The 27,842-nt window shown below is 39.5% G+C and overlaps 2 protein-coding genes and 1 non-coding gene across 3 annotated transcripts; all 3 read right to left on the bottom strand.

The window, feature by feature from the left end:
* Window positions 1-1,193: 1,193 nt before the first annotated feature.
* On the bottom strand, window positions 1,194-6,149 carry b3gat3 (beta-1,3-glucuronyltransferase 3 (glucuronosyltransferase I)). The gene is made up of 8 exons (XM_056369950.1): window positions 5,986-6,149; window positions 5,466-5,573; window positions 5,058-5,238; window positions 4,779-4,962; window positions 4,510-4,671; window positions 4,247-4,333; window positions 3,207-3,410; window positions 1,194-2,908 (listed from the first exon to the last, which is right to left on the bottom strand). The coding sequence occupies exons 2-8, from the start codon at window positions 5,557-5,559 to the stop codon at window positions 2,810-2,812; spliced, it is 1,011 nt and encodes a 336-aa protein (XP_056225925.1). The 5' UTR covers window positions 5,560-5,573; window positions 5,986-6,149; the 3' UTR covers window positions 1,194-2,809.
* Window positions 6,150-6,588: 439 nt separating this feature from the next.
* On the bottom strand, window positions 6,589-19,437 carry naa40 (N-alpha-acetyltransferase 40, NatD catalytic subunit). Its single transcript, XM_056369420.1, has 8 exons — window positions 19,087-19,437; window positions 15,741-15,836; window positions 13,432-13,484; window positions 12,661-12,756; window positions 11,971-12,129; window positions 11,784-11,867; window positions 11,311-11,388; window positions 6,589-10,489 (listed from the first exon to the last, which is right to left on the bottom strand). The coding sequence occupies exons 1-8, from the start codon at window positions 19,090-19,092 to the stop codon at window positions 10,342-10,344; spliced, it is 720 nt and encodes a 239-aa protein (XP_056225395.1). The 5' UTR covers window positions 19,093-19,437; the 3' UTR covers window positions 6,589-10,341.
* An 808-nt stretch (window positions 19,438-20,245) lies between these two features.
* On the bottom strand, window positions 20,246-20,327 carry trnal-aag (transfer RNA leucine (anticodon AAG)). Its single transcript has one exon. It is a non-coding gene; the product is annotated as a tRNA-Leu (tRNA).
* Between the last annotated feature and the right edge of the window lie 7,515 nt (window positions 20,328-27,842).

Genomic DNA, 27,842 nt, shown 5'->3' with positions numbered 1-27,842 from the left:
TCTAAAATGTGCTGCAAAAAAAGGTTTATAAATACAGGAGAGGGACAGATGCTGCCAACTATATGCACTAAAGTTTGACATTTCATCTGCAGCAGCACAGAAAAGCAAAATGTGTTCTTGTTCCTGTGTGGCAACCCTGTCCCTTTGTGCTGCTCCTGCTTCAACTTGCAGCTTGCAGTCTGAAAGGGCGCATCATAGCAGACCATTTTAAACAATTATCTATGAGCAAGATGCAAACTAGGTTTTTACCCTTTATTGCAACCATAATACAGCTTTTATTTTGGCGATGTGGCTCTCTTCATGGGACACTGTTTAATAAATAAATAACTAAATAAAAACGTGAGCAAGATTGTCACAGACTGTCCCTGAGCTCACAAACATTTAAACACATGAACTTATATTCAAAATTCACAGAGACCTAAATGCTAATAAACAATTTCAATTCAATTCAAATGTATTCATAGAGCTCATTTAAAAACAGCAAACGGCTGACCAACACCATCAAGAAAAAATACAATCAACACAGAGAACCAAACATCAACAGACAACAAAACAGCAAAACATACAAGCAAACCAGAGGGAAACAGCTCGTCTTCAACGCTAATGAGAATAAATATGTTTTGAGCTGAGATTGAATAGAGTTGATGGCTGTGGAAGATCTGAATGACACGGGCGGGCTATTCCATAGTCTGGGGGCTCTGCGTTTAAAGTTGGCACGAGGGGAGCTGAGGGCCTGGATGAGGACTTATACTGTAGGACTGAAAAGTGAGTGAAAAAACTTCTGGCCTCCATTTTGTACTGGGACTACCCTCCTGTGTTGTGTCTGACTTCTGCAGAAGATACAATCTATGAACTTCAAAATCCCTCAGCTTGTGATCTGCCCAAGGAATTGGTCCACCTGTATCCAAATCCCTCCCTCTTATTGATCACACATCCCCATAAGTGAAACATAAACCCAGAGTCTGAACCAAAAGCTATTGCACTTTAGTTCATTCACCAGATTAGCAGCGTCACGTTGCAGGGACATGGCAGGGGACAGTAAACTAAACATAGTGTCTGTGTAGCTGCTGCATCACTGCATTGTACCAGGTTTTCCATTTTTCTGCTGCTGTAAGTTCAAGAGAAAGTTCAAAGTTAGTTCACAAGTCAGCAAGTACCTCTAAAGTTTGAAAAAGAGACAATGGCAAAATATGTTTTACATTAACTAGGTTTATTTTCAAGACCAGGGACAGACATGATCACATTATACAATGTAAAGAATATTACAGTGATAAATACCTTATACACCAGTAAGAGAACTGACTTACAGGCACTAATTACACATGAGCAGGCACTAGCTGTTTTTACAGTATCATACAACAGCAGCTGAGGAGCACTTGTTCGAACTTTAACGTTACGTTGCTCTTCATTCTTCTGATTTCTGAGGATGTTGTGACAGATAATCAAGCACATACCGAGTAGTTCAATTTATATTTGAAGAGTTTTTTTCAAATATAGTTTTGAAATACTGCTAGTGCTAAACACCAGGGGCTGTTTTTGTCTATTAAAAGGCAAATTGAAGTGTTGTTCTCAGTGGAAATGTAGCATGAAGGCCATGTTTTGTATTCTGTTTGAATTTACAGGAGCGTCAGTAGTGTTGTTCCCTTAATCAGAGCCTCTAAATTGATTCCACGAACTTTCTAAAAAGCATCACTACAAGGATACACATTAAAATGTTTGTTGAACTAGTTGCTTTTTGCTATCACTCTATTGAAAACCAGCATTTGCGCTCTGAGCTGTATCACTAAAGCTACACTGGGTGTGGAACCAATGCATCTCGGTATTTGTTACGCCTGTGTTGCAGCATAGTGTCGCCAAGTTGTACTAGTTTTGTGTGTTTTTAACTCAGGTGCATGAGAGCATGATAAAGGCAAGGCAACTAGTTGCTAAGGTTTGTTCCCTGTTTGGCGTGTTTTCTGGCTGCTGTTTATGCTATGAATATTGTTTACGGTGAAAAAATGCACCTTAGTACTATCTTTGCTCCACAATACTAAATAAAGACTATGATCATGCCTCTGATGATGATGATTAAAAAAAGCATCTATATGGCTGAATACAGACTTACAGACACTTAATATCACAAAAACGGAAGCCATGCATGAATAAAGTGCTCTATGGCAACTGCATCTCGGTCAGAAATCAGTCAAGAAGTCGGTGGTTGAACTGATGACACTGGGTACAGATCAGAAACAACTACCAGAGGGAACATAGACAGGAGATGGAACCAGTCCTGGTGTAACTCAGACATAAGAATATCTAACTGCTGTCAGGAATGGGTTACACTGCAGGATTTCCATTGAGCACAATATGTACAACCCTACGAATGATACAAGTATGCGAGTCTGTAATAAGACGTGATTGTTCCTCCAGCTTTAAGCAGAAATGTACTGGAGGTGTAACTGCATGGCTTCACTAAATTTCTGATCTGGCGCCCCCATTAGGCAATTGTTAGAACTCATCCCCTGTACTGCTAAATGAAGACGTCTAACTCACTAAAACCAAAGAAAACCCTGATAATTACACTAACATACAGTTACCACGACACCCACACTCACTCAATATATACACACACGTACATTTACTACCTGACACAAGAAAACAAACAGTCATAACCAGGTAAATTTAAATGTCATCTCCAACAGATAGTTTTCTGTTTTACAGTATTTACAACGCAGAGAACCATATGCAGCATTTAACAGCAGAATATGCTTTACAGTGTGTGTGTGTGTGTGGTGTGTGTGTGTGGTGTGTGTGTGAATGTGTGTGTTCCTCAGACCTCCACAGCAGGGTCTGAACCCAGTCCCTGAGCTTGCAGAGCCTCCTCTCTCTTCATCTTCGGTTTCTCTGTCCGTGTGTGCCACACCAGCACCTGCAAAATACACACCCACACACACACACACACACACACACACACACACACACACACACACACACACACACACACACACACACACACACACACACACACACACACACATACACATACACACAATGATTGGACATACAACCAAATACTACATTTTGCTTTACAATATACTGCAACTACTAATTCTATCCGTCATTAAATTCAAAAAAGACTCGCCAAAGAACACACATGCATTCAACATATTTTGGCCTTGGCTTTCGCTATAGACGATTTACAAATTTCAAAATAGGGTCATTCATACTTTAGAGCAGTTGTCCGCCTTGGGCTCCAGTTCATCCATGGTAACCAATCCCTGAAGGAAGCTGCTTTCTAGGAAGCCCATTGGTGCCTCTCCATCAAAACAAGCCTCTGGATTGGCCAGGACCAGTTTGAGGGACACAGCAAAGCCGGCCATGTCCATTGGGAAGGGGCGACTGGGACGCCAGCCGGTATGGAAACGAACAACCTTAGAAGAACAATCAAAAACATTTGTTGTTGGTAAGAATTCAGTCGAAGTGGCTTATAAAACATTAAAAGAAACCACTAGGGCTTTAAGAGAAGATAACTGCTGATATTATCAGATCCCACAGATATCAGTTTTTATATGTTGTACTGGTTTGTGTAACTGTTTTTTAAAGAAAAACAGAATGAAAGAAAGAACAGCTTCAATGAATATGAGTCAGGAAAGTCACACAGATAGTCACAATTTATCAAATGTCATTTTATATTTGCTGGATGATATAAAATATAAAAAATATATATAATAAAGTATTTTCATGCAAGTTGATTATTTTTCAGCAGTAGTTTGACAGAAACCTATCAAATCCGAACACACAGTCTATTTACTACCATTTTCAGGAGCTTTCCATTGCATTTCACAGCCTTCCTCGGCAGATTGGTTCGCTCAGTTGTCATGACGTAAAGGTCTATATTTGGGTCACATGATAAGTGATGGTGTTTGCATGACAACAGAGAACTTTATCTGCTGAGGAAGACTGTGACATGCAGCTGAAAGCCCTTGAAAGATAGTAAATACCTTGACTTAAGTCAAATCACATATTAATACATGATGTAATACATCACAATATAATTACTTACTTGTATAATCTTTGCAATAGTTGAGTATCTCATGATTTAATATAAAAGACACTAACCTCATTCAGGAGTCACACAAAACATATTTTTGCTGTTAGTAATTTGTTTTTCATCAGTGAAACAGTGAGAGTGAGCTCTTTAGTATCATTAACCCTGGAACAGTTCCTTTAGTTCCAGTTGAGAAACCAGAACACAGGAAGCACCCACCTTTCCTCCCTCAACCACGGGCCTCTCATATTTCATCCCTCCAACCAGCCCCACTGGCCACACTGAAACTCGCTGGGTACTCCTCATCTGAAACAAAACAAGAGGTCATTTGTTTTTCTTGTTCAATCATGGGACATTTAACACACACACACACACACACACACACACACACGCTTTCACAGTTATAAACATTGCAGACATCATAACAGGCTAAACAAGTCCCTTCTGAGAATAATAAAAATAAACACATTCACAACACCCACCTCTTCAAATATCTGCAGGCTGTATGTGTTGTCATCATCAGCAAAGTAAACCACCCCCTGCTGGTTGTCTCCACCCGGCTGAGCCCTCCTGTCCTCTCTGAGCCACCGTAGACCCTCATTCCTCTGCTCGACTCCACGAGGCTTCAGCCAGCTGGGGTCACCCTGAGGTGGAGGATGAGGATTGAATTAGATTGAGACCAAAGACGACAGAAATGTAGACAGACTAATTTGACTTTGTCTCCACAAATCACTGCCCTTTCTCTACCCACCTCCTGGAGTTTGCGGTCCTTGGCAGTAGGCATGTGCAAGTGTGTGTAGGTCAGGCCACTCTTTACAAGAAGGTCAGTCACTAGTGGCGTCTTATGAGGCGAGTCTTCCACAACAATCCAGTGGAGCTGAGGAACATGGAGGAATGTCTGGGACAAACGAGTCAGCTCGGCCTTCTGCACCAGCCTGGACAGAGACGGAAATCAGAGAAACAGTGGGTTTGTATCTGAAGGGATATGGTGAGTAAAAGAGGAGGGAGGTGATGGGGCAAGGAAGGCTACCTTGCGTATGTTGGGGTAATCACAAATATGGTGGGCAGAGAAGGCTTGGCTGCAGGTTTCTGGGGTTGTTTGGTTGCCTCTGACTTCCTTATCTGCTCCTGAAGACGGTGCAGCTCCCCCCGCAGTCGAGATATGGTGCGGTCTTTGGGCATGTCATGTTCTGTGCAGTCGCAGCGTTGACCTGCAAAGCATCAGGGACAAAGCAGAGAAAGGCAGCCTTAGGTACAAAATCTGGCAGAGCGTAATGACTCCAAAGGGTATTTTTTAACCAAGAAGTAATCAGTTCATTTATATCTGTCTTTCCCTGAAGTTCCTTGACCCTGTCACACAGGCTTAAGCTTATGTACTCATACTTTTTATTACAGCAATGGATCAAGTTTCAAATAAGACTGCATGCTGACCACTCACCAAGCTGCATCAATGCATAGACAAGGCCCAGGAGGGAGACCATGAAGTAGAGCACAAACACAGTCTTCAGCTTCAGCTTCATCCTCGTTGCCATGGTACCCTGACCAGCTGAAAGGATGACAGTATGGGACAAGTAAAACATCAACAGTCACAATGTATTATTGTCATTATTGATTATTCTTTATTATCAGAAGTGAATTTTTGTCTGGGAAGATTGTAACTGACACCTAATGATGTGTATATGTGTTAAACTGAGTCAAAATTCAGTTTCTCAACTGGCACTCAACATTTAGCTAACAAGCTAAGAGGGATAGCATCCCTATTCAGCAGCATTAACAAACATTGTTGGTGAGGCGAATTGTAAAACGTTGAAGTAGAAGCTTGTGTTCGCTTTTCCTTGGAAGGCCGGCTGACATGAATATGCATTAAACTTCATGATAAATCAGTGTAAGCTAAGCTATGTTAGCCTGACAATTTGTTTTCACAGAAAATAGCTCGAATGCCATTTTCATGCACTCACCAGTGGCGGGAGTTCGTGGAAGACAGGAGCGAGAGGATTGAAATATGAGCTTAAATGTTCATGTCATCTTGGAGAGATGTGAGCAAAGGCACCTCAGTGCATCACAGCATCCATTCATTCGGTTAAGCTAGGACATTTTTTTTTTTGCAGCAATGTACCAACAACTTCCGGTTTGAGTGCAACACAGTAAATAGTCCCCTCACAAAGTGGGCATTCACTGATAGTTCCACATAAATCCCGAAAACCGCCATTTCCCAAGTATAATGTAGGAAAACATAACGGTTTCTACTGTGGAAGTCTGCACCAAGAAAATTAAAACAAAAAAAAAGAAAGATAGATATTTTAAAGTTAAAGTTGTGATTCACCTTATCAAAAACTAACTTAGCAAGTCAAATAGTTAACTTGACAACTCATAGTTTTCACTCAGTGTCTCATAATTGACTTAATACAGTAATTGTTTACTCAGTCAAAAAAAAAAAAAAAAAAAAATATATATATATATATATATCATCATTATATTTCTTAAATTCCTTTTGGAAGCAGGCTTCTATATATATATATTCCTGTTTAAAATGAAAATGACAAAAAACAAAAAGGCATCTCTTGAAAAGTCAATCAACTTTCCTTTATTTGTAACATACAAATAAAACACTGACAAGGCAGAATGACTTAGTTTTCCCTTTCATTGTCATTTGGACAGGACTTTAACACTCACTCTCAAACATGGAGGTTTCATTTTTTAACATCATGTTTAAAAAAGTGTTTCACCTGTATAAGGCCAAGAAATGAAAATGAATATGGATCCACAACAGCTTATATATATACATAGAGAAAAGACCAAGAGAAGGATCTGTGATTCTGTGAGGGTATGTAACCATTTTCTAAAATGAAAGTACTCACTGACTTTAAAATAAACTTGTTAAGTTTAGGCTCACTTACCAACTTAAGATTTTTTCACAAACGCATTTTTCGTTCAAGTGAGACTTTTTTTTTTTTTTTTTTTCTTTTTTTAAACACAGCCCACCTATCTCGATTGAATGTAACCACTGAGCACTGATCCAGAGTCAGTTCAAACTTTGTGTCATATTTACTTTCAAGACATTTTACATTCCCAAGCCTTTTCGTTGACTGTATCATACTATAAAAACTAAAATCTCATGAAAAGTAGCGTTAACACTATCTTAGTTGTGGTAAAAAGAAAATTTAGATAAGGTTTTTCAAATTAGAATTTCTTTAAATATGATGGTACGACACAAAAACTGACTCTGGGTCAGAGCTGTGGCCAATCCAATCCAGCGAACACCAAACTGACAACATGGCTGTTAAGTAAAACAGATGAGGTTTGATTACGTTTGATTAACCTGAGAGAGAGACTGTCAGTCGGTTGATATACTACCACTATGTACAACATCCTCTTTTTACTGTAACCTATGCAGTACAAAATTGAATTACTGTACTTATCAGAAGTCAGTCTAGAACTAAAACAAGCAATATGTTGTTTAATTATTTTTGTTGTTCATGATCAGAGTTCAAATAAGCATGAGACACCAATATGTCGTCTACAGATGCTGAATATTTTTTATATGAATATTTCATTGTCTCCACCCAGTCTGGAAACAACCAGAAACTTTCACCCCAGGATCTGGACTTAGTAATCCACAAGGGTTTTTGTTGTGATAGAAACATCTTTGTTCTTGTGTAACACAGATTATTTCAATATTTAGGTGGTTCTAAGAAAGTGTCTGTCTACTTCACATTTCAGTCTCCCCTTTTTCACATATTTAACCAGGCAATTATCTGTATGAAATCTCCAGTCGAGCCTTGATGATATGACCCGTTTTAAAAAAACATTTCAAACCGTACCAATTTACGGCCCTCTCAGCCACATTAGACAGAGGAATATTTGCATCTACAGTAGCGTGAAGAATTATCTTTTCACTCCTCTTGCCCGCACATAAAATCTGTACAAGCTGACTACAGTCCTGGAATTAAAGGGTTTTATGGTGGTTTCTAGATAGGGCATCTAACCCAGCCGACTAGCGCTCGAAACGGTCCAAAAATACCCTGAAGGTTTTGTAAACAGATATTGAATTAAAAAGGTTGAAGTGGTTACAGCAGCCTTTCTAGGTTGACTAGTAAAGTGGTATCTAAAACCCTCAGTGGAACTTCTTCAGGCATCTCAGTAAGATTATTGTGGGACAACAGATGTGCAGTAGAACTTCCCTCAAACCTTACAGTACTGACTTTGTGCTAAGATGCTGTCAGGAATACCAAACCACAGCATTATCTTTACATTTCACACAACTCTCCCCTTCACAAGCTTCTAACATGCACAAATGTTCATGGGAGATTTGTATGAAATATTAAAGTAATGCTGCTATAACCATGAGGACTTTAGATACAGATTGAAACAGTGCAGCTACAGTTCTGAAGCAGCATCGCTGTTGTGTAATCCTGATTTTAACTACAAGTTTTGTTAAACATTTTTAAATCTTGTCATGCAAGCTAATGACAGTGGGCTGGGAAAACACGTCACGACTGAGGAGAAGAGGAATAACGACCATAAAAACGCCTTCACTGCTCTTTAATTACTTCTTTCACCCATCCACCCATCCATTCATCTATGTTCCTTCCTCCAAGTTAATAGCATTCATCAGCTTCGAACGGCCATATAATGAAGTGGTGATGTCTATCAATTTTCATCCATGATAAATCAATATGATTTGCTCATGCTAACAAAATATGTAAGAGAAGGGATGGAGGATGGTTTTAGTAGTTTTTAAATACAGCTAAAAGTAGCGTCAACATCAATTTGTTTATCATTAGTACCTCTTGGAAACAAAGCGAACTCAGAGGCAAGCAGGAGCAATACATCTGCACAAAGGTGACTAAAGATGAGAGCAACATAAAAGTCTGCTGTCATTCAGCACCTTTACGACATGGAGAGAGAACGGAGGCACAAATGAACAAAAAGTAGAGAAGGATGTGATATTTCTTCACACAACTGAAGCATGGGAAGATGTGGCATCAGGACGTGAATCTCCCGTTTGTGGGTATAAGCATGGAGGCGAGGAAAAGACGGCGAGAAGAAAGGGTGAAAAATGAGCGAATGATGCAGTGAAACAGGAAAAAGGTTTCAGTTCATGACATGTACCTCTGATTAGGATATATGGGGTGGGGTTGGGGGGGTCTACAGCAAGCTGAATAAGCAAGAGGATCATACTGGGAGTATTTTGTGGATTGGATGCAGATTTACAGCAACAGATGAGAAACTGAGGATTTTTTTTTTTTTTTTTTTTTTTTACTCAATTCACTGGGAGAAAGTAGAAGACGTAATAAAGAGAGAAAGAAAAAGGCAATCTCAGACATCTTGTCTCATAAGTTAGAACAAATAAAAGCAGGGGAGATGTCTATACATTTAGGTATCACCTGAATAGAGAAGATGGGTAGTGCTAATGGTGTACTGTAATGATGTAACAGTAGTATCATGGGCAAATGTGGTTAAAAACAGTGCAGTTGCTGCTAGCTGCAGTGCTTACAAGCCATATGTGCATATAACTTGTGTTACAACAACAGGTAATGTTACAGTATGGCAGGGCTTCTCAGACTGTTTCCAAGGGGACCTACACTTGAGTACACTCAGCCTCATCCTGGGACCCTGGTTCAGTGAAACAAGCTAGCAGTCTCAGAGGGAGGTCCTAAGGAAATCAGGGGCTGTATTATATCACCGATCTTACCTGCTTAGTATCAGAGGTAATTTGAGTTAAAGCATGATTTATCAACTTAGCAGAATTTGACTTTAGATAAATTCTGTCTTAACCTTAAGAGGTTCTGACTAGAGGTAATGAGTTTCTGTAACACAGCCCAAGGCCAGTATCCAATTTTAGGTCCCACACCACAGTTTAAGCAGCACTGCAGAATGATTCGATACAGTATAGCACGTTAGGAGATGAGAGCAGGATGGGATGAGGTTGACTATGGTGGTAAATAATGGCAGCAAAAAGCTTCTTCTTTGACTGGGAAACTACTAATAGTCATTAAGTGGAACAAGAGAATGAGAAAAGATGGCTTGGACATTGAACCAAGAAGTAGGAAACGACAAACAGGAGCTATGTGTGAAAGCTCACACTGCATACTGCTTTTGTAGCAGGAATACACAAAAGACACATAAATCTCAATCCATAATGCGACATTAATATCTGTAGCCAGGTATTCCACCATCGGTTCACTTTTAACAGCCGTGGAGACGACCGTTCAAACTCATACGTTTGCAGAAGAGCAGGCAGCTCAAGCTTTCACACACAGCCATGAAAGTTGCTGGCTTTTAACCAATCATAAGGTCTAACTGAAGCTGAATCAGTGGCAGCAGCCCCCGCAGTGACCGCCCCCGTGGGTGTGTCCCGCTGAGGCCTCGCCATGTTTGGTCCGCCGGCTCAGGATCTCGTAAGAGCAGTCGTCGCCGCAGCAACCGGACATGCTCGGCGAAGTTTCGTCAATCTCAAACCTAGAGGCGTGGAGAGAGGGGTTTAGTTAACAAGGACAAAGGAGGCTGGAGAGGTTGTATGAAACAGAACGGGTAATTTTTGGAAATGTGCATATGAAGTAGGGCTGGGCAATTAACCGAAAAAGTATCAAAACCGACATTTAGAACCCCTCACCAACTTAATGTTCCTTATGTCGGTTAGTTTGGTTAATACTTTCCCAAATGTGTGCATTCGTGAACTGTCACTGAACGTGAAAAATAAATAAATAGATGAATAAAATAAAATAAATGAAATGAAATTAACTTAAATAAATAAATAATATCTCATGTTGCCTCCACCCAATCCAGCTAATGTTAGTCTGTGTTCACTCAAAGCGAAGCTGGCGATATGGATATCATGAGTGCAAACAATGGGCCTCAAGCTACATCCACACGCAAATAATAGTTATATTGATTTGAAGTCATATTGCCCGGCCCTCATGCGAAGGCAGCCATCAACACTTACAAGTTCTTACTTCTGTTACTGACATAATATTGACTGATTTCATTCCCAAACCCTCAGGTTGGATATCACTGCTCTGGAGGAAAAAAACTGAGGTTTGGACATGTTGCATATCTGTACATTAGATCACAGTCACCCTTGAGTTTGTCCTATGTTCTTTACGCATCAACAGATATTTTGACAGCATGAAGATTCCAGTTTTTTCACATTAAACTGTTCACAATGACTGATTGAGTGTTATAAAATGAATGACAATGCAAGTCTTTCCTTAAAGTTCTCCACTAAAGAAAAAAAAAAGAAAAAAGAAAAGACACAGTCTTTGTAGACCCAGTATACTCACTGTAAAGCTTCTCTGAAGAACTGGTAAGCCCCGTGGTTGTGTTTGAAAACTGTCAACATCACTTTCTTCATCTGTGTGCTGGACAGAAAGAGCAAGAGAGCAGAAAAGAAACAGGAACATATATGCTTTAGTTTCACATGCCTGAAGCGAGTGATGGACATCAGGTTATTGTTTACGTTCAGTGCTTCTCAGTGAAACGGGTTTCACAAATGTGCTAAATTGTAAATATTTTCAATCCTACATTGCTTGAAACCCCTTTTGCTAGTGTGAAATCCTGTAGTAAATGATCCAAATGTAAATATAAACAGACTTTCCGATATCAGCTTTAGAGGTCTTTGCAAAATCAAAGTATTTTTACAGCTATTGGCAGAGAATTCATCCAGTTTCACAAGGTTGTGCGTCCACACCCCGGCCCAACAGCATCTACACTTTACACAGGGTCACATTGCTGTAATGGCAGCTGTAGTTTTTACCTGTTAGCAATAAGCTGTAGGATCTGGATGAGGAACTTGCCGAGTCCTTTCCTCCGCACTCTGCTCTCTAACTGCACCTCATAGCTGGAGAGTCGAGACAACAGGTTAAAAAAGGTCAAATCAAAAAAATAGAATCTACTGCTAAGACTTTTCTTGCAATCTACAAACTCATGGATCGGCACGTTACCAATATAAAACCTCCTCCCCGCACTCCACATCGAATCGGAAGTGAGAGAAGGCCACGGGGGCGGAGTCGCCGTCGCGGGCGAGCAGGTACCACGCCCTCTCGTCGTTCATCTCCTCCCTCTTTTCCCTCTCCTTCCAGCCCCACTCGCTCTGCTCGTACCTACAGCACAGCAAAAAAGAAAATGGGTCGGCTCAAACGTGACCTGACACACTAATTTTACCCTCGCATCCGCATTCTCCCCATCATCCGGCTGCTCTGGTGATGCTGCTCCAAAAGGACCTGTTTTCTAAATGGAACAAATTAAGTTTCCACTGACTGGGTGCCATTTGCTAAATTGAACACGAGTCAAATTCTGGCAAAGTGAGAGAAGATAAATTGTAGTAATTTCTCTGCCTCATCTCAAATCCATCTGTATTGCCTCTGCTCTCCTTTCCTCAGGCTCCTCAGTGTGTCTGATCTAATTCATACTCATAAAAAAAAAAAAAAAAACACTGATCCACATCTTATTCTGCTGCTGTTTGATGTCACTCTCCAATTCCGCCGCACACAAAGAATTTCTGGCTCGTCTGCGCTTCTACTCAGCTCTAATCTACCATTCACATCTATGTGAGTCTGTCCATTCAATAACGGGTCATTTTGTTCCTGAACTACACCTTTAACCACAGGAACAGCACAGATTGGCCTTCTTACAGTGTCTGCATGTTGCCTCTGGTGAGTTCGAAGGCCCACTCCACAGACAGCGGGTTGAGGGAGGTCACTCTCTTACACTCTATCTGCAGGTTCAGCCTGGATGGGAGGACAACAGGGTCAATAACATCAAGAAAGTGTGAAAAATGGAAACAATTCAATCAAGTATTGGTCAAAACGGTTATTTCAGATAAATATGGATAGTACACAGAAAGAGAAGTACTACTTGGTGAAATCCCTGTTTTTTTAACAACGACTTCTCTAACTTTATGCATGTGGTTTACTAGAATCAACACATCTATAATTATTTACTTCTGTGATTTATTTGGTCAGTGGCTTTGTATGTGTATTTGTTAGATAAATGTCATAAGACAACAGTCATTTTAATTTCCTTTGAGGACTAGATGGACTTGAGGTGATCTGTACTTGCTACCCTTTTCATGTTTTCTTTGTACGCCTCTTTCGTCCTGGGACTATTGGGAAAGTCACCTTTAACACAAAGCTAACTCCTGATAACATATGAGCTGTGTGGTGTTGTCCCTGGTGACCTGTCTGATCAGTTCTCATGTGCATTTGTGCTCCACTAGAACAAAATTTACAAAAACAAAGTATAAAAAAAAAAAAGTATGTGTGAAAAATGTGTTCTGAGTGGGAGACAGACAGAAAGAAATACCACCAGCAGACCAACTCTCCCCTCCATGTAGCAAATGAAACAAGTATGTATTTCATGAAACACTGAATAAGTCCTTTGTAGGCATACAAAGCAATGCGTACCCATTTCTGTCGTACTTCTTGAAGGCCGGGAAGGCAGCCAATGGGTCATCCAGCTGGGAGAAGGAGGGACAAAATTAGCTGAACAGACTTTCAAAAACATAAAACAGACTTTTCCCCTTCCGAAACCGAATCTTAATACCATAAACCCCATAAAATGACTAATATCGTATGTTTTTTTGGTTTTTCATCGCCTTATATGATATAAAAACAAAATATATCTGGGTTTTCACCCGCTGCTTGGACAAATCAAGATACTTGAAGTGATCTGTTTTAACTGCGTTCTGATATTTTATATGCAAACCAATTCATCAATAAAATGATTGGCAAATTAATTGTATATTTATTCTTTGCAGCCAACACTTTTGTATTTTCAAATCAAACTCAATCATTTACTTGTGAATTCAGTAATTCCACAAAAATAGACAGTAAAAGTAAATTGCCCAAATGGGGCTCATAAAGGCAGGAAAATTACAGGGCTTTTAGTGTTATAGTCCCATTAGCGAGTCATAATAAAATCCCACAAAGTCAGTTTTTCCTCAGCCCTGAGAGTACACATAATCTCAAATTAAGAAAACACCTTTTCTTGGACAGATCATGAGACATTGGAGCCCCTAGGTGCAGACACTTAACCCACCCCCTTCCTTTCTACCAGGTCATCTTTTCCCCTCGTAATCTGCAGGTTGACTTTTGACTCTAAAGTTCTGCTGTTGGCTGAAACTGCTTTGTTCATTTTTAGACCTCAACAATTTAGTTAGATTTAGTTCCCTTCCACCACACAAAAAATGCATAACAGGTGCTGGCTGAGATGTGTCCAATATTGAAAAGTCTCTCCACATGACAAACATGCAAAATGACACACTAAACTATGAAATTGAAATGTTTAACAAAATAAACTGTTACATTGTTATGCATTACATGAAACCAAAACCCTTTACCCATCTAAAACAAAACCATAAATGACAAATTTTGTTATCTTTTATTGCAATTTGGTTGTAATCATTTGTATAATGATATAGTAATAAGCAAAACAATATTATGGCCTAGTCTTTCATGAACACCCTGGGGCTATCTTCAACTTAACTACATCTGTAATCACTTGTTTACTTCCTGAACCATTATACCTTCAGGGAAATCAGTGTGTCAATTGTGTGTCAATATGATTTAGGCACCAAGTTCAAGTGTAGCGTTCGATATAAAATTAAGAAGTCTAAATAATGTAGCACTGTGGATGCAATGTGCCGCTGTATTAGGGGGGAATTAACAGAAATAAATATCCGTTCATACTTGGCATAAGCAGTGCTCAAGGATCAGAAAACATGATTGAGACATCCCTACTTTTGAAGGAGGATTTGACTTTCGAGTGACAAATGTTTTTAACAGTCACTTCAAAAACCAGGATCAGATTTTCTGCTGTTTTTTTAAAGCAATGAATTCACCATTTGTTCATTTAAAACAAAAAGTACAAGTCAAAATTCATTACTGCTGGCATAAAGTAAAAAGACATAAACCAAAATAAATGTTACTTTGAGGGGGGGGGGGGATTTCTTGCATTCCTTCTCTGTTGGCACATCAGCAGTGGAGAGGATCGGGAGAGAGAACAGCATGAAACACAAAATGCCCCATTTTGGGACAAAGTGACACAGAAAAATAATAAGCCCAAGCAGGCCTGTTCACGGCTCAGCTCGAGGGGAGTGCGAGAGCTTTGTTCTCCTCCAGGCTTCAGTACAGTTTACTAATGCTCTATCCCACCTCCAGCCCGCAGGAGCTGTTTGCTGTGTGTTCTGCTAGATGGTTAGGATTTAATAATGCTTATTAATTATGCATAAAGAAACATATGGCACTGAGTTTGGCTTTTCCTGTCATGTGCATATCAATTATGGGTATAATTAGGGCAGGGAGGGCATCTCCAGCTTTTGGTCTATTACTGTAACTTAACAGAGGATAAAAGAAATCACAGCTCACAGTGGATGTTTTAAGTGCTGTGCTTGATGCATTCTGAATCCATTGGAAAGCCTGAAACAGTATGTAAAAAGGGCCAAGTGGTGGGTGCTTTTATGTGAAGCATTTACAAATACAAAGAGTGCATGTATTATTAATATCAATGCAATGCCATTATCAACTGCCAGAGGTACACAACCAGAATATTTCTGTATTTGCAGTTAGTGAGCAGCTAACACCCGAACCTATTTTTCTTCACTGAGATTATGAAAATAAATAATAAATAAAAAAATACACATCCAATTCCAATCCCACAGTTCCCTAAAAAGTAATCCAAGTTGAAGACAGCTGCCTTTCTGTGACCAAATTACCTTATTGGCTGCGTCCACCTTAGCACAGACAGCGTCCATAGCCGCCCTCTCCTCCAGACGTCGGGCTTTCTTCTCCTTTGCTCTGTTAGACTTCCTCTGGAAACAGGAAATAAGGACGAGATGAATGGTGGAATATGAAAACCAGGCATGGATGAGGAAGGATAATGTGTAAGACAGAAGGATTGAAAGGAGACAGGACAAGTGACGATGAGGGTCAGAGGGAGAGAAAAGGGAAGCAATGGAGGAAAAACAAAAGCACGAGGGAGAAGCTATAAGACAGATGTGTCAGAATTACATCATTTCCTCCCCACTCCTCATTCAACTACTATTGCATCAGGCTACTCCTCTCTGACAATTATACGTGTCTAATAAAAAGAAACGTAAAAATAAAACATAAATCCGGTCTGTACTTCATATTCCTCCCCCAAACATGTTAGCCAGTACAAAGTACAAGAGACAAAGTACTGTCATATTTCATTCATTTAATTTACTGAGAATCTTTAGCTTTTTCTGTCACTTAATCAATCCCCTTCTCTATTTCATATAATCAATTATACATTTAAACTGATCCTGTCCGAGTAGATATCCACTGTGGGGCTGTAAGTATAATTTAGTATTCACTGGCTGTGGTTTGGTGCGATACCATTCTTCATTGTGTCTTTAGAAGAATCAATTTGAGACACTACAAGTGTGTAAGTGTGAGGAATTTCAGTATTGTGACACTAAAGCATGTGAGGAGCTAGCTGGTCAGATAAAAAGACATCACCAAAAAACCTGGTGACAAAGATCAAAGAGCTCCACCCAGGTCCAATGACACAAGTCCAGGATTTAGCCAGGGTTCGACTGTGCTTTCATCCAACTCACAAAAATGTCAAATGCATTATTAACCATTCAGCTGTTGTTGTTTAATGCACTTTGAAGCATGATTAAACAGGAAGGAATGTCAGTTTTATGTTAATACCATTTATGTAATGTAAAGTCCTTGTTAGAGTCTTAACTTCAGGGTAAATTTAAGGGGGAAATAAAAAGAAGTATGAAAATGAGTTGCACCTGGATTTAGCAGCTTTTTTGTAGACCTCCAAATATAAAATTACCAGTAATACCATGTTTTTGTGTGTGTGCAAACCTCATTTGCAGCAGCATTTTATCACACAAACCAACATAACAACATGCACTAAATGACACAGGAACACACAACAGACCTCAAACCACAAAAAATCAAGGTCAGCCATGCACAACAACATGTACCACTTACACAAAAAAATAACTTATTACTGTTATAAACATGATTATCCTGCCTATAAAAACAGCAACAGGAAGATAACAATAGTACAGTGAAAAAAAAAAAAAAAAGGGCATTCATATTCACATCAGTAGCTTTTCTGAGCACCACTTGTCAATGCTGTGCGAAACAGTGGAGTGTTTATACCGCTGATGGTGCTCTCAGCGTAGGATTATAGTATTGGGAAAATTCTCTGATACTGATACTCTAATTTAGCCAGCTCTTGGCTTGATGTCCGATGCTAGTATCAGCAATGGTGCAGCCATAATTCACACAAATCACTCTGACTGCATCTATGCCTTGCAACAGAGAGAACACACACTTGAACAGATGCTACAAATATGTTTCTACCACGACACTACACTACCCTAAACAGTGATAATTAGTTGTTTTTAATTATTAACGCTTGTAATTTATGGAGAAAATTAACACTTGGCTGGAACTGGCTTGATAAGAACACTTAATTTAAAAGGTTTTCAGCTGGAGAAATGAACCTGCCTCCTGACATAAAACAAAATATTCAACTACAAATAATGATGTTGCACAGCAGGATTCCCCATAATGTTTTATACAGGAGGTGGACCACCTCACCTGAAATAAAGACATAAAAATCACCTCCTTAAACGTCATAAAAAATGACAATATTTGAAAATGAAATAAAATAGTAGCAAAACAGTTATTTCACTGTGCAAATCCTATATATTTAATGAGTGTGGCTATTGTTTCAGCCATCAACAACACACTAAATTGATCACAAGACAAGATGTGTCAGGATCTAGGTGGCTTAACACCTCTGCTGAACTAAGTCCTGGAGCATTAAAAGGATTAGTCAATGAATCAAATTAAGAGAAATTTTAAAATAAAACTATTCTGATAATCTACTAATGGATTTACCTAGCAAAAACACTGAAAATCCTCTGGTTCCAGTTTCTCAAATGTGACAATTTGCTGGTTTTCTCTGTTTTATATCACTGTAAGTTAAATATCTCTGTTATGGACTGTTGGTCAAACAAAAAAGCTATCTGAAGATGTTCTCTTGTGCTCAAGGACATTGTGATGGCAACTTTTCTTTATATTCTGTCATTTTACAGACTAACTGAAACAATAATCAGCTGATTAACCGACAATGGAAAATAATAATTAGTAGCTGCCATGTACTGATAGAATAACATTGTTAAAAATTGCATTACTGAGCTTGGGAAATCCCATCTAATTGCAGTACGTTAATCAAGTTTTCTTTGACATGTTTACAGTGCAGAAATGGTAAATTGATGCTTCACGGACAAACAATGGCGAGTGACAAACATGCAGGAATTCTCTAAATTCCTTCATTAGATCCAGACCTGAACAGAAGAGGTAACAATTATGGGAAGGAATGCACTGAATTGCCAACTGTAGCTGAGAGTATTAACTCTGTACCAAGCACAGATAGCCTGCAGACTGAGCTGGGACTGTGCAAACACGTGGATTGGTTTATCTGGAGTGAAAGTGGAGGATAAACTCGAGTCTGCTTGCAGAGACTAGCTAAAGTTATGGAAACTAACTCCGAGTACAGGCCTGGCTGGTGCTGTGTACATTACTCACATCCAACAAGCCTGAATATATTATAACCAGGTGGGCCAACACAGCACATTCTGGCTTGTTGGTCAAACGTACACACAGAGAAGTGATTAGCATTGATGGCTAGCAAAGCACTCGTCATTAATATGGCATTCCAAAGTGGCTAGCACGGTTAGCACGCTAACAATGTCACAACACACACCGGGGGAAGTTAACTGTGCACAGTGAAAAGGACAATGCGGTAATAATGCCGAGAATGCCATAAAAAGCTGCGAGTAAGCAGATGCTAACGTTTCACTGCTACCCAGGCTATCAGGAGGTAGCTAAACGGCTAACCAACACCTTGAGCTACATCCATCCACCATGGTCTCTCTTCCTTTCCCTTCATCCCTCCTTCCTTCTTTCTTTCTCTCCCCTGACCACCATGTATTCACCAGCCCAAAACATCCACCTTCAATTACAACACCGTCGCACCCAGACATGAACAAAACAGACAAAACTCACCCCCATTTTGCCGCTGTGTCTTATCGGTCCCCCAGGAGAAACACGCCTCTATTGTCCCTGGTGCTGAGTTATTAGTATCGTGACTACAGACAGAGAGAAGGGGGCCAGATTAATATGACAATGATAGAGAGTATGCTGTCGAGGCTAGCTAGCTAAAGCACCCAACGATGGCTGTGAGAGGAGCAGCGGTTAGGCGCAAATTTGATTAAAACAATCAATGAAAAATTCAACTGTTTTATTTCTCTTTAAGTCTGATTGGCGCCAAGAGTGCGAGGCAGAATTTATTACAAGTCCCTTCCTTGCCCTTTTCTTTCCTCCGCTCTCCGTCGCGTCCAACTATGCTGCATTCACGTGTTCCTCATGAGCTCAGACTCCTGAGACACTACTGAGTCCGAAATGGACTTTCAAGAATTTAAGTGAAGACTTACGCTAAAACTCCGCGTAAAGTAAAAAATTTCCAAATATTTTGTGTATTTTTTTTTTTTAGAAATACACACATTTGACCCTTTTGTAACGTTTCTGATGTACTTAATGTATAATTTTAATGTTACTCAAAGCAGTGGAAGAAAAAAAGAAAGAGAATCCTGCATTCAAATGTACAAGTAAAGAATTTTCTTAATATCAAACAAATGTATTTATAAGTACTCATTATGTAGCAGAATAACGCCTTGTGAGGAGGTATATACTATATATATTTTATTGCATTTTAGTGTTTACTGTCCTGTCGATAGTTTAACTATTTTACAAGGATGTGTAGTCTATTCCATAACAATGCATCATCTTTTATTAGATTTTGTGTATAAAATCTGCAGAGTGACTAACTCCAGCTGTTAGTTTAATGTGAAAAAGAGTACAAAGTACAATATTTCTCTGAAATAGAATAAATTGCCTAGAATAAAAAATAAATAAAAATAAAACTCCATAAAGTTGAACTACCTGATATACATTTTATGGAGGAAAATACTATTAGTTGGTTTCAATGATTGTCCATATGACCTCGCAATACATGAGAACCATAGCGTTATCAATGTCTGCCTTATCGTTGCCATGTTGCTCACACAGATTTTGGCGTCTTGCCTTTCCAACATGTCGACTGCTGTTATAAGTGCTTGCATGACCTACAGACAAGATTTAATTTGATTCCCACGGAAAAGATTCCTGGCAGCGGTGGGATTCGAACCCACGCCCCCGAAGAGACTGGAGCCTTAATCCAGCGCCTTAGACCGCTCGGCCACGCTACCTTGTGATACGCTGACTATCTGTTCGTCAATATTCCGACAGCATTTGAAAGCGCCACTACTTTAGCGCGAATGTGGTTTCCTTGTTTGGAAAGTCTTGACCCTCGTGTTTGACTTACGTGTTTTCACGTTGTTGGAGGATAATCTTTGGCGTTTACAGTTATTATCTATGACAGAATATTGTTTAAAGTATTATTAAAATAACCCATCATAACTAACAGTGATGCAGGGAGCTGGGAGTAACATATTATATGTAACACAATTACAGCAATTTGATTACATCAAGCTCAGTGAGCATTCTGGAGCCCTGTACACCCTGCTAGCAGTCAGATTTTTATTACATTTCACTATAATCTTTATAATCTAATTTTGATATAATTTCTTTCAGATGTTTTGTCAGTCACTTAAAGTAGGCTACTCTAGAATATGTTAACACTGGGATGATGGGATGTATTTGGATGGTAGGACATTACAGTAAATTTTACAATCTAGTTTTTATGTGTGTTTGTCTTGCATTTATACTTGGCATATGGGTATGTACTGTATGTATACCATGCAAATGTCTGCTGCATAGATTTCCATATGTCAATGTCTGCATACTGTTATATTTTGCTGCTCCCCTGTACAAGGTTTGAGTAAACATGAAAATATCTGTAAATATGGATACAGTATGTACTGAGAATCATACACAGTTCGTATGACCATGTATTACAACAGATCAAAGCTAAATATTCTTTTGACCCATGTTACATATTATTTTGTAATTACAAAACAATAAACACTTTGTCACATAAAAATGGCTATTTAAAACAAGCAGTTACTTGATCTCACTGCCTATGTAGCGCTACACTAAGTTGCATTAGCCATGATGATGCCATTTATACTCTGCCTGTGGATGCAACTTTGATATGACAGTCCCCTTGCTTTTATCTGGGAAAACTAGAACCTGAAGTGTATCATTGTTAAACCTGGATCGTTTTTCGAAGGATGAAACCAGGTTTTGTTTAGATTCTTTTGGCCAAAACTTTGTTAATTAAAAATGGAAAATTAATAAAAAACTAATAGCAGATTTTACAGAACAGTCAGGTCCCTTCAAACATGGTGACTGAGGAGCTGCTTTGACCCTGAAACTACCTTTTTATTTCCTTAACAGGTTATAGAGTGGGGTTTGGGGATTTCCAGTAGCTACTTGAAAAGTTCCTGAGGATCCATTTTATCCAATTTCAGTCTCTTCTCTGTTTTCTCTGTTTTCTCAGGTGCAGGTCCATGGTCAAAGAGGACCCCGTCTACTGGCAGTACATGATTTCAGAGGCAGTCAGTAACAGTGACCACTAGGTGGCGATGTGGGGTATGAAATCACCCATTTCATATTGTTGCTCTTTATTTCTTCCAAACCTTCAATTAAAGCTCCAGACAGGATAAATTAGGAGACACTATAGAAAATATAGTCTTTTATTTTAACTTTTACTGCCTTGACTTCCATTTTGAGCAATCTTTTACCCTCGACGCCAGTTCATACAAACAAACCAGTAATGCGCTGGTTAAGTTTAAAAGTCCCTCCAGCACAACAGATAGGGCTGCATACCCTTTCCTTATGAAAATCAACCACAAAAATGTAAAAGAATACTAGGCCCATATCAAAGTCACACTACGCCCCTGTAGGAATGTTATGCAGCACATGGTGAGAGGAGGTCATACAAGGATAATGTGAGCACGACAAGGTCACCACAGACAAAACGTACCACTGAGCACAGGAAAGCAATTTTTCTTTCAAATACAGAAACATAGTAAGACATGACCGCATCGGTATCAAAACGGCACAACACATAAAATTAACAAAGAAACACTTAAAAGAAAAAAAAAGAATGGTAGCACAGTGCTTCAGTCTGTCGGATGTAAGAACACACACTTACATATTGTGATATTTCTTTGGTCAAAAACGTGACATCTTTAATTTGCACATTCATAAATTCTGCAGTAGGTAGAGCTGCAACTAATGATAATGTATTATCTTTGAATTTTCCAATTATACTCTCAATTCATTCATTACAGTTTTTCTCAGTCGCTTTGGTTCGTTTCTCAGATCAGAATTGAAATTCTCAAAACTACTTGTTCAATCTTCACATCATTGTGTCACTTGTGCACATCAAGAAAGCAGTTTCTCATTTCTTTGAACAAGTTGCAAATGTTTTGGTTCATCATGCAAATGATTATGTTCAATTCTCTGCTGTTTCCTACATTATCAGTTGCTTATGTCATGTTGATCAAAATGTATTATAATGGGTCTCTGTGAATAGTCTCACCCCCCACAACATTTAGGCATTAGTTCATCCCATAAGTCTTTACATGCAAAATGGTTGAACAAGTTGTCATAATATGTCAAACATATCTCTATACATTTCCATTTGACTTATTTTTCTAAATCTGTCCTGAATTGGTAAATTGCTCCCAGGTGAATCTTGACTTTCTCCAACGAAGGGAAATGTGTGAAGCATTAGATCAACGAATGATCAACCAGTTTTCTGAAATTCTCAAAGGTGCATCTCATGAACCAACTGGCAAGTATATATATATATATATATATATATATATATATATAGCCGGAGCACAACACAATGTTACAATGTTTGACAATGGAAGAACAAGGAATTGGACGGGGTCAACAGCCAGAGAGAAGAAGAAGAGGAAGAGGAGTGAGGCTGCGTGGAGGAGGAGTTGGGAGGCAAAACAGAGGAAGAGGCAGACGAGGCCTTTCTGTATCACAATGACATGGTCTGTCAACAAATTACAGTACAAACAGTAAAAGCGTAAATGTGAATCTTGTCCAGTCTCTTGCAATCAATACACTAAGGTGTAACTTACAATTTACAATAAGTGTCATCAAAACTTTAGCCATAGTTTACATCAGAACATCCCTCCAGAGTAAACTGTTATATTGACAACACGACTAAGTGATTTGACTGTCTTATCCGTACACAATAACACAAGGACTTTTCATCTGATGGCAGTGACATGTTCATTGACACAGATATTTACTTTTGAGAGATGAACTAAGGATTTTGAGCAAGAGACTGGCTTTTGCAGGTAATCCATGGTGTTTTGCTATTTGTACGAATTGTTTTGAGAAATTCACTTACTGTTTTGCAAATTTCGAGGATGATTCGAGAAATGTACCAAAGCGATTGAGAAAAACTGTAATCACTTGCTCCCAGTATGTTTAAACATACATATGTTTAAACATACTGGGAGAAATGCCCATACCTCGTTTCTCAGAGTCCAAGGTGCAATACTGAGATTGTTTGTTTTCTATGACAGTCCAAAATACAAATTCCTCAGATATATCACAAAGAAAAGTCAGTTGCTTATAATTATTTGTTAATCAACTTATGGACTCATTGTTTCAACTCTAAACTGGGCAGACATTTTTAATGTCGTTGACATGTTTGGGAATGTTCCTGGAGACCCGGGACCTCTTTAAGAGCTCAAAAACATATTGGTTTACCAGTTTGATACTTTTATCAAAATTGCTTGTAAACATTTTGAATTGATCAGTTTTTTTTGTGGTCTAGAGACCCTCACTGTAAAACATGTTAAAATGGAGTGGATTTTCATAGGCTCTACGTAGATGATTGGAGTTGACAGGACATTTTCTGTAGCACTACTGCTCCAAATAAGTCTAACTGGATTTCTGTAGATTTGCTCATAAGAGGTCTAACAAGGAGACCTCTCTGGGGTCTACGTGACAACAGCATATGCAGACATAACGTCACATAGGATGACAGACTGTGCATTTCTTTGTCTGTGACTTGTCTTGTGGGAAACAGAAACAATACACATTTCTTCATGCAGAGCTCATATAACACATATTTCCCTTTTTGATGTGACAACAAGGTATAATGTTCATGTCCATATTGTGTCACCTGTTATCAAAGGTTACCACATTGGGTTTTGCTGATAATGCCGAAAGAAAAGAAACAGGAAAGGAGAAGATTTCTCATTTTTCTATTTTGCATTTGCAAAATGCAAATTTGTACATAATCTATGGGATTCCAAAATAAAACAACAGGGTTAAATATTACTAAAGAGATCGCTGGTCATGAGTGTGAGTCCTGGATTTGGTGGGGTGTGAGATGGCCACCTTCACAAGCCTACCCACTTTTTCATAATGCAAATAAAGGCCTTGTATAGGGGGTTCTCACACAGCAGCTCTCCCCAGCACGCAGATGGCCCAGTCTCTAAACCCCGCCTACAGTCTTTTGTCTTCAGGGAATCTGTCTCTCGGTGTGGTAGAAAAAACTATTTATTTCATACGTCAGTAGGGGGCGCGAAGAGGGACAGGGAGTTGATACACAGGCCTGATTCTCATTGTATAAGTGTCTCTGTCTCTGTTTTTGCATACAGCTGAGACATACAGCCAAAACATCAACATTTCAACTCGTTCTGCAGAGGAGAAATGACTGTTTGTCCTCCCAGCAACATTTTTGTCCTCTGTCTGTGAGGATGTAAGTATATAACACTTTTCTCTATATTCTCTCCAGTGTGTATTTGCTCGCAGGACTGTATAATGAAGCTGCCCCCTCCCACCTCCACTCACACATATACTGGTACACACACACAGATACACACACATACTGTACTGTATATATATATATATATATAGTTTCAGCTCAGCAATGCAGACCAAAGAAAGGATATTAGATAGATAGATAGATAGATAGATAGATAGATAGATAGATAGATAGATAGATAGACAAACAGACAGACAGATAGATAGATAGATAGATAGACAGACAGACAGACAGACAAACAGACAGACAGACAGACAGATAGACAGATAGATAGATAGATAGATAGATAGATAGATAGATAGATAGATAGATAGATAGATAGACAGACAGACAGACAGACAGACAGATAGATAGATAGATAGATCAAAGAGGATGCAGGGTGTGCTGATGAACAGCAGCGAGGAAGAGGAGGGAAGGGATGACAGATGAAGCAAAGGAGGGGGTAGATAAAGAGGAAAGAACGAGGATGAGAGAAGAGAAGGAGTTAGAAGGAGGGAGAGACACGAGTGAGAGAGCAGGAGGGAGGATGAGAGAGGGAATCAACAGATGCAGTGTGGAAAGAACCAGAGGAGAATGGTGGATGAGGATGAGGCCTCTCTCAACACAGAGAGCCCTGCAGCAAAGAAATACACAACATAGACTGGAGATCCTCTCTGCATGCTCCAGCTGTTCTGCTGTGATGAAATGTTGCTGTTGTATACATTTGGCCTGGATATGTCTGTTGTCTGTCTGCTGTAGCTGTACATTTATATCTCTGCAATAATTGTAAATCATTTATGGCTGATTACATTCAAACTCAGTGGAATCCTATCAAACACATGGGCCTTACAGCTTTCCTATCTGATGCTGAAGCATGAACCAAATCTGCATCAGTTCCACTAAAAACCCAGAAAGAATTTAATTATTCTGGATTTAAGTGGAGAGTTTTAGCCTTTTCATCCTTTTTCATAGACTTTTATGTTCCAATAGCACAGAAAATAGCCTATTGAAAATAAAGAGTGCTTGATTATTGCATTATGGCATAGCTGAGCACAATCATGATCCCAAGGATGAGCCCTTTCCGTTTTTTTTTTTTTACACCCCAGGAGTCTTTCTTAGCAACACTCTCAGAGCATAATGTCAAATTTGCACACAAGATATCTCATAAGCGAACAGGCAGATTGCCGTGGGATTTGCTAGATACATTCACACTGACAAGTGGACAAAAACAAATGATTGTTGTGGCTTCTCCTTTAGCACTATTTTACAGCTGTTACGAGGCTAATATGGCTCAAATAGAAATAAAATAAATTGTCAGTGCATTTTTTATTTTTTCCAACACTTTTGTGATGTGGGTTCTATTGAACACTGCAGCTACCTTCTTAACCATTTCCATGTTAATTCTATACATTATGCTCTACATACTAAATGTGTTAGTATACTGTTCTTACAGTTGGTACACATACCTCACCTGTTTATTCTGACAGCAACTGATACAATACTTGTGCCAATGCATGTCAATCAAAATGCTATTTTGTCACTCTCAGTTAAACTTTTCAAATTATTCAATAGCTGTTTTTGATTTCCTCATTTTTTTTGTCTTTTGTCTGTTTTTTTGCGCATACATTTTCCCTATAAAGATTATTGGCCTTGAGACTAAGGAGACAAAGCTATTATGTAGGAGACACAAGATAGCAAACACACAGTTGTAACTTCCACCAGATGAGAGATACAAATCAGTTTAGTGATATATTAACATTTAAAACCTTACCTAACTTACAGCCGTTTGAATATATATAGTATGATCCATTTAGGTTCACAATGACTATAATGAATCATATGTTGTGTTGCAAGGTGATGATCAGTGTGCAAAAATCAGAAAATTATGTAAAATAATGTCAAACGACATCATTTCATTGTACCTAAGGTGAGTATTTCATCATTTAGACATGTATGGTGGTCCATCAACTATGACTTAATGAATGCAGCAGGAGGAGTTCATTCTATCACATCTGATTCTAGACCATGCATAACAGAGAAAGTCAGAGACTTCGGAGGAGGGAGGGAAGGAGGGAAGGGAGTCAGGGTGAGGTGTAAGGGAAGAAAGGAGAGTTATGTGGAGATGTGGAGAAAAATGAGGAAGTGAAGGAGGGAGACAGCACAGGAGACAGACAAGTGAGAAGCGCAGACAGCCAAGAAGAGGGAATGAGACAGGTGGAGAGAGAAGGGATGGTGGGGATGGGGTGGTGGGGTGGGGGGTGTAGAAAGAAGTGAAAACAAGAGTGAGCTAAAGGGAGAGTGGGAGGGACACTGAGTTCTGAAAGATCGAAGAGAAACCAAGCGCAAAGAGGAGGGAAGGGAAGAGAGAGAGACGGAGTGACGAATGGAGAGGAGGACAGAGGAGGAGGAGGAGAAGAGGGGAGGACACAGAAAGAGGAAGAGGAGGAGGATGAAAGGAGAGAGCTGAGAGGTGAAGGGAGAAGGGGAGGAGGGGAGAGATGTAGCAGTTGTTCATTAGTGAGGATGTGTTAGGGACTGGAGGACTGAGCAAGAGGAGAGACAGTGGAATGGTGAATTTCATGGACACTGACTAATGAGAGGAGGGGAGGAGGGCAGGAGGGGAGGAGGGGAGGAGAGGAGAGGAGAGGAGAAGGTGGCAGGGGTGAAAATGAGAGTGGTGGGAGAGGAAGAGGAAGAGTAGAGGATGGGGGGCTGGAGGTGAACGAAGCGAAACTGCTTTACTGTGTCACCGTAGGGGGAGAATGGGGGGAGGGGAAGGGAAGAATTTGCACGTACGCACACACACACACACACACACACACACACACACACACACTGTTCAAATCGAAAGCGACATTAGAGAGACAGGAAGGAGGAAGAGGAGAAGGAGGAGGAGGAGGGGTGAGGAAGGAGATGAAGGAGGAAGGACGAGGGAGGGAGGGAGGGAGGGAGGCAGGAAAGACACAGGAGA

This window comes from Seriola aureovittata, chromosome 23 (genome assembly GCF_021018895.1).
Source record: "Seriola aureovittata isolate HTS-2021-v1 ecotype China chromosome 23, ASM2101889v1, whole genome shotgun sequence".
Lineage (NCBI taxonomy): Eukaryota > Metazoa > Chordata > Actinopteri > Carangiformes > Carangidae > Seriola > Seriola aureovittata.
The sequence above is the reverse complement of the archived record's forward strand: the minus strand, read 5'-3'. Positions and strand labels throughout refer to the sequence as shown.

What these genes read in the sequence shown, in the direction of transcription:
- b3gat3 (XM_056369950.1), bottom strand. Translation starts at nt 5,559, where the DNA reads ATGGCAACGAGGATGAAGCTGAAGCTGAAGACTGTGTTTGTGCTCTAC. An exon ending in CTATGCATTGATGCAGCTTG is followed by an intron (nt 5,239 to 5,465) that starts GTGAGTGGTCAG and finishes GATGCTTTGCAG; the next exon opens with GTCAACGCTGCGACTGCACA. An exon ending in AGGACCGCAAACTCCAGGAG is followed by an intron (nt 4,672 to 4,778) that starts GTGGGTAGAGAA and finishes CCTCCACCTCAG; the next exon opens with GGTGACCCCAGCTGGCTGAA.
- naa40 (XM_056369420.1), bottom strand. An exon ending in AAGAAGTACGACAGAAATGG is followed by an intron (nt 12,757 to 13,431) that starts GTACGCATTGCT and finishes CCTCCCATCCAG; the next exon opens with GCTGAACCTGCAGATAGAGT. An exon ending in GGGGAGGAGGTTTTATATTG is followed by an intron (nt 11,868 to 11,970) that starts GTAACGTGCCGA and finishes TCGACTCTCCAG; the next exon opens with CTATGAGGTGCAGTTAGAGA.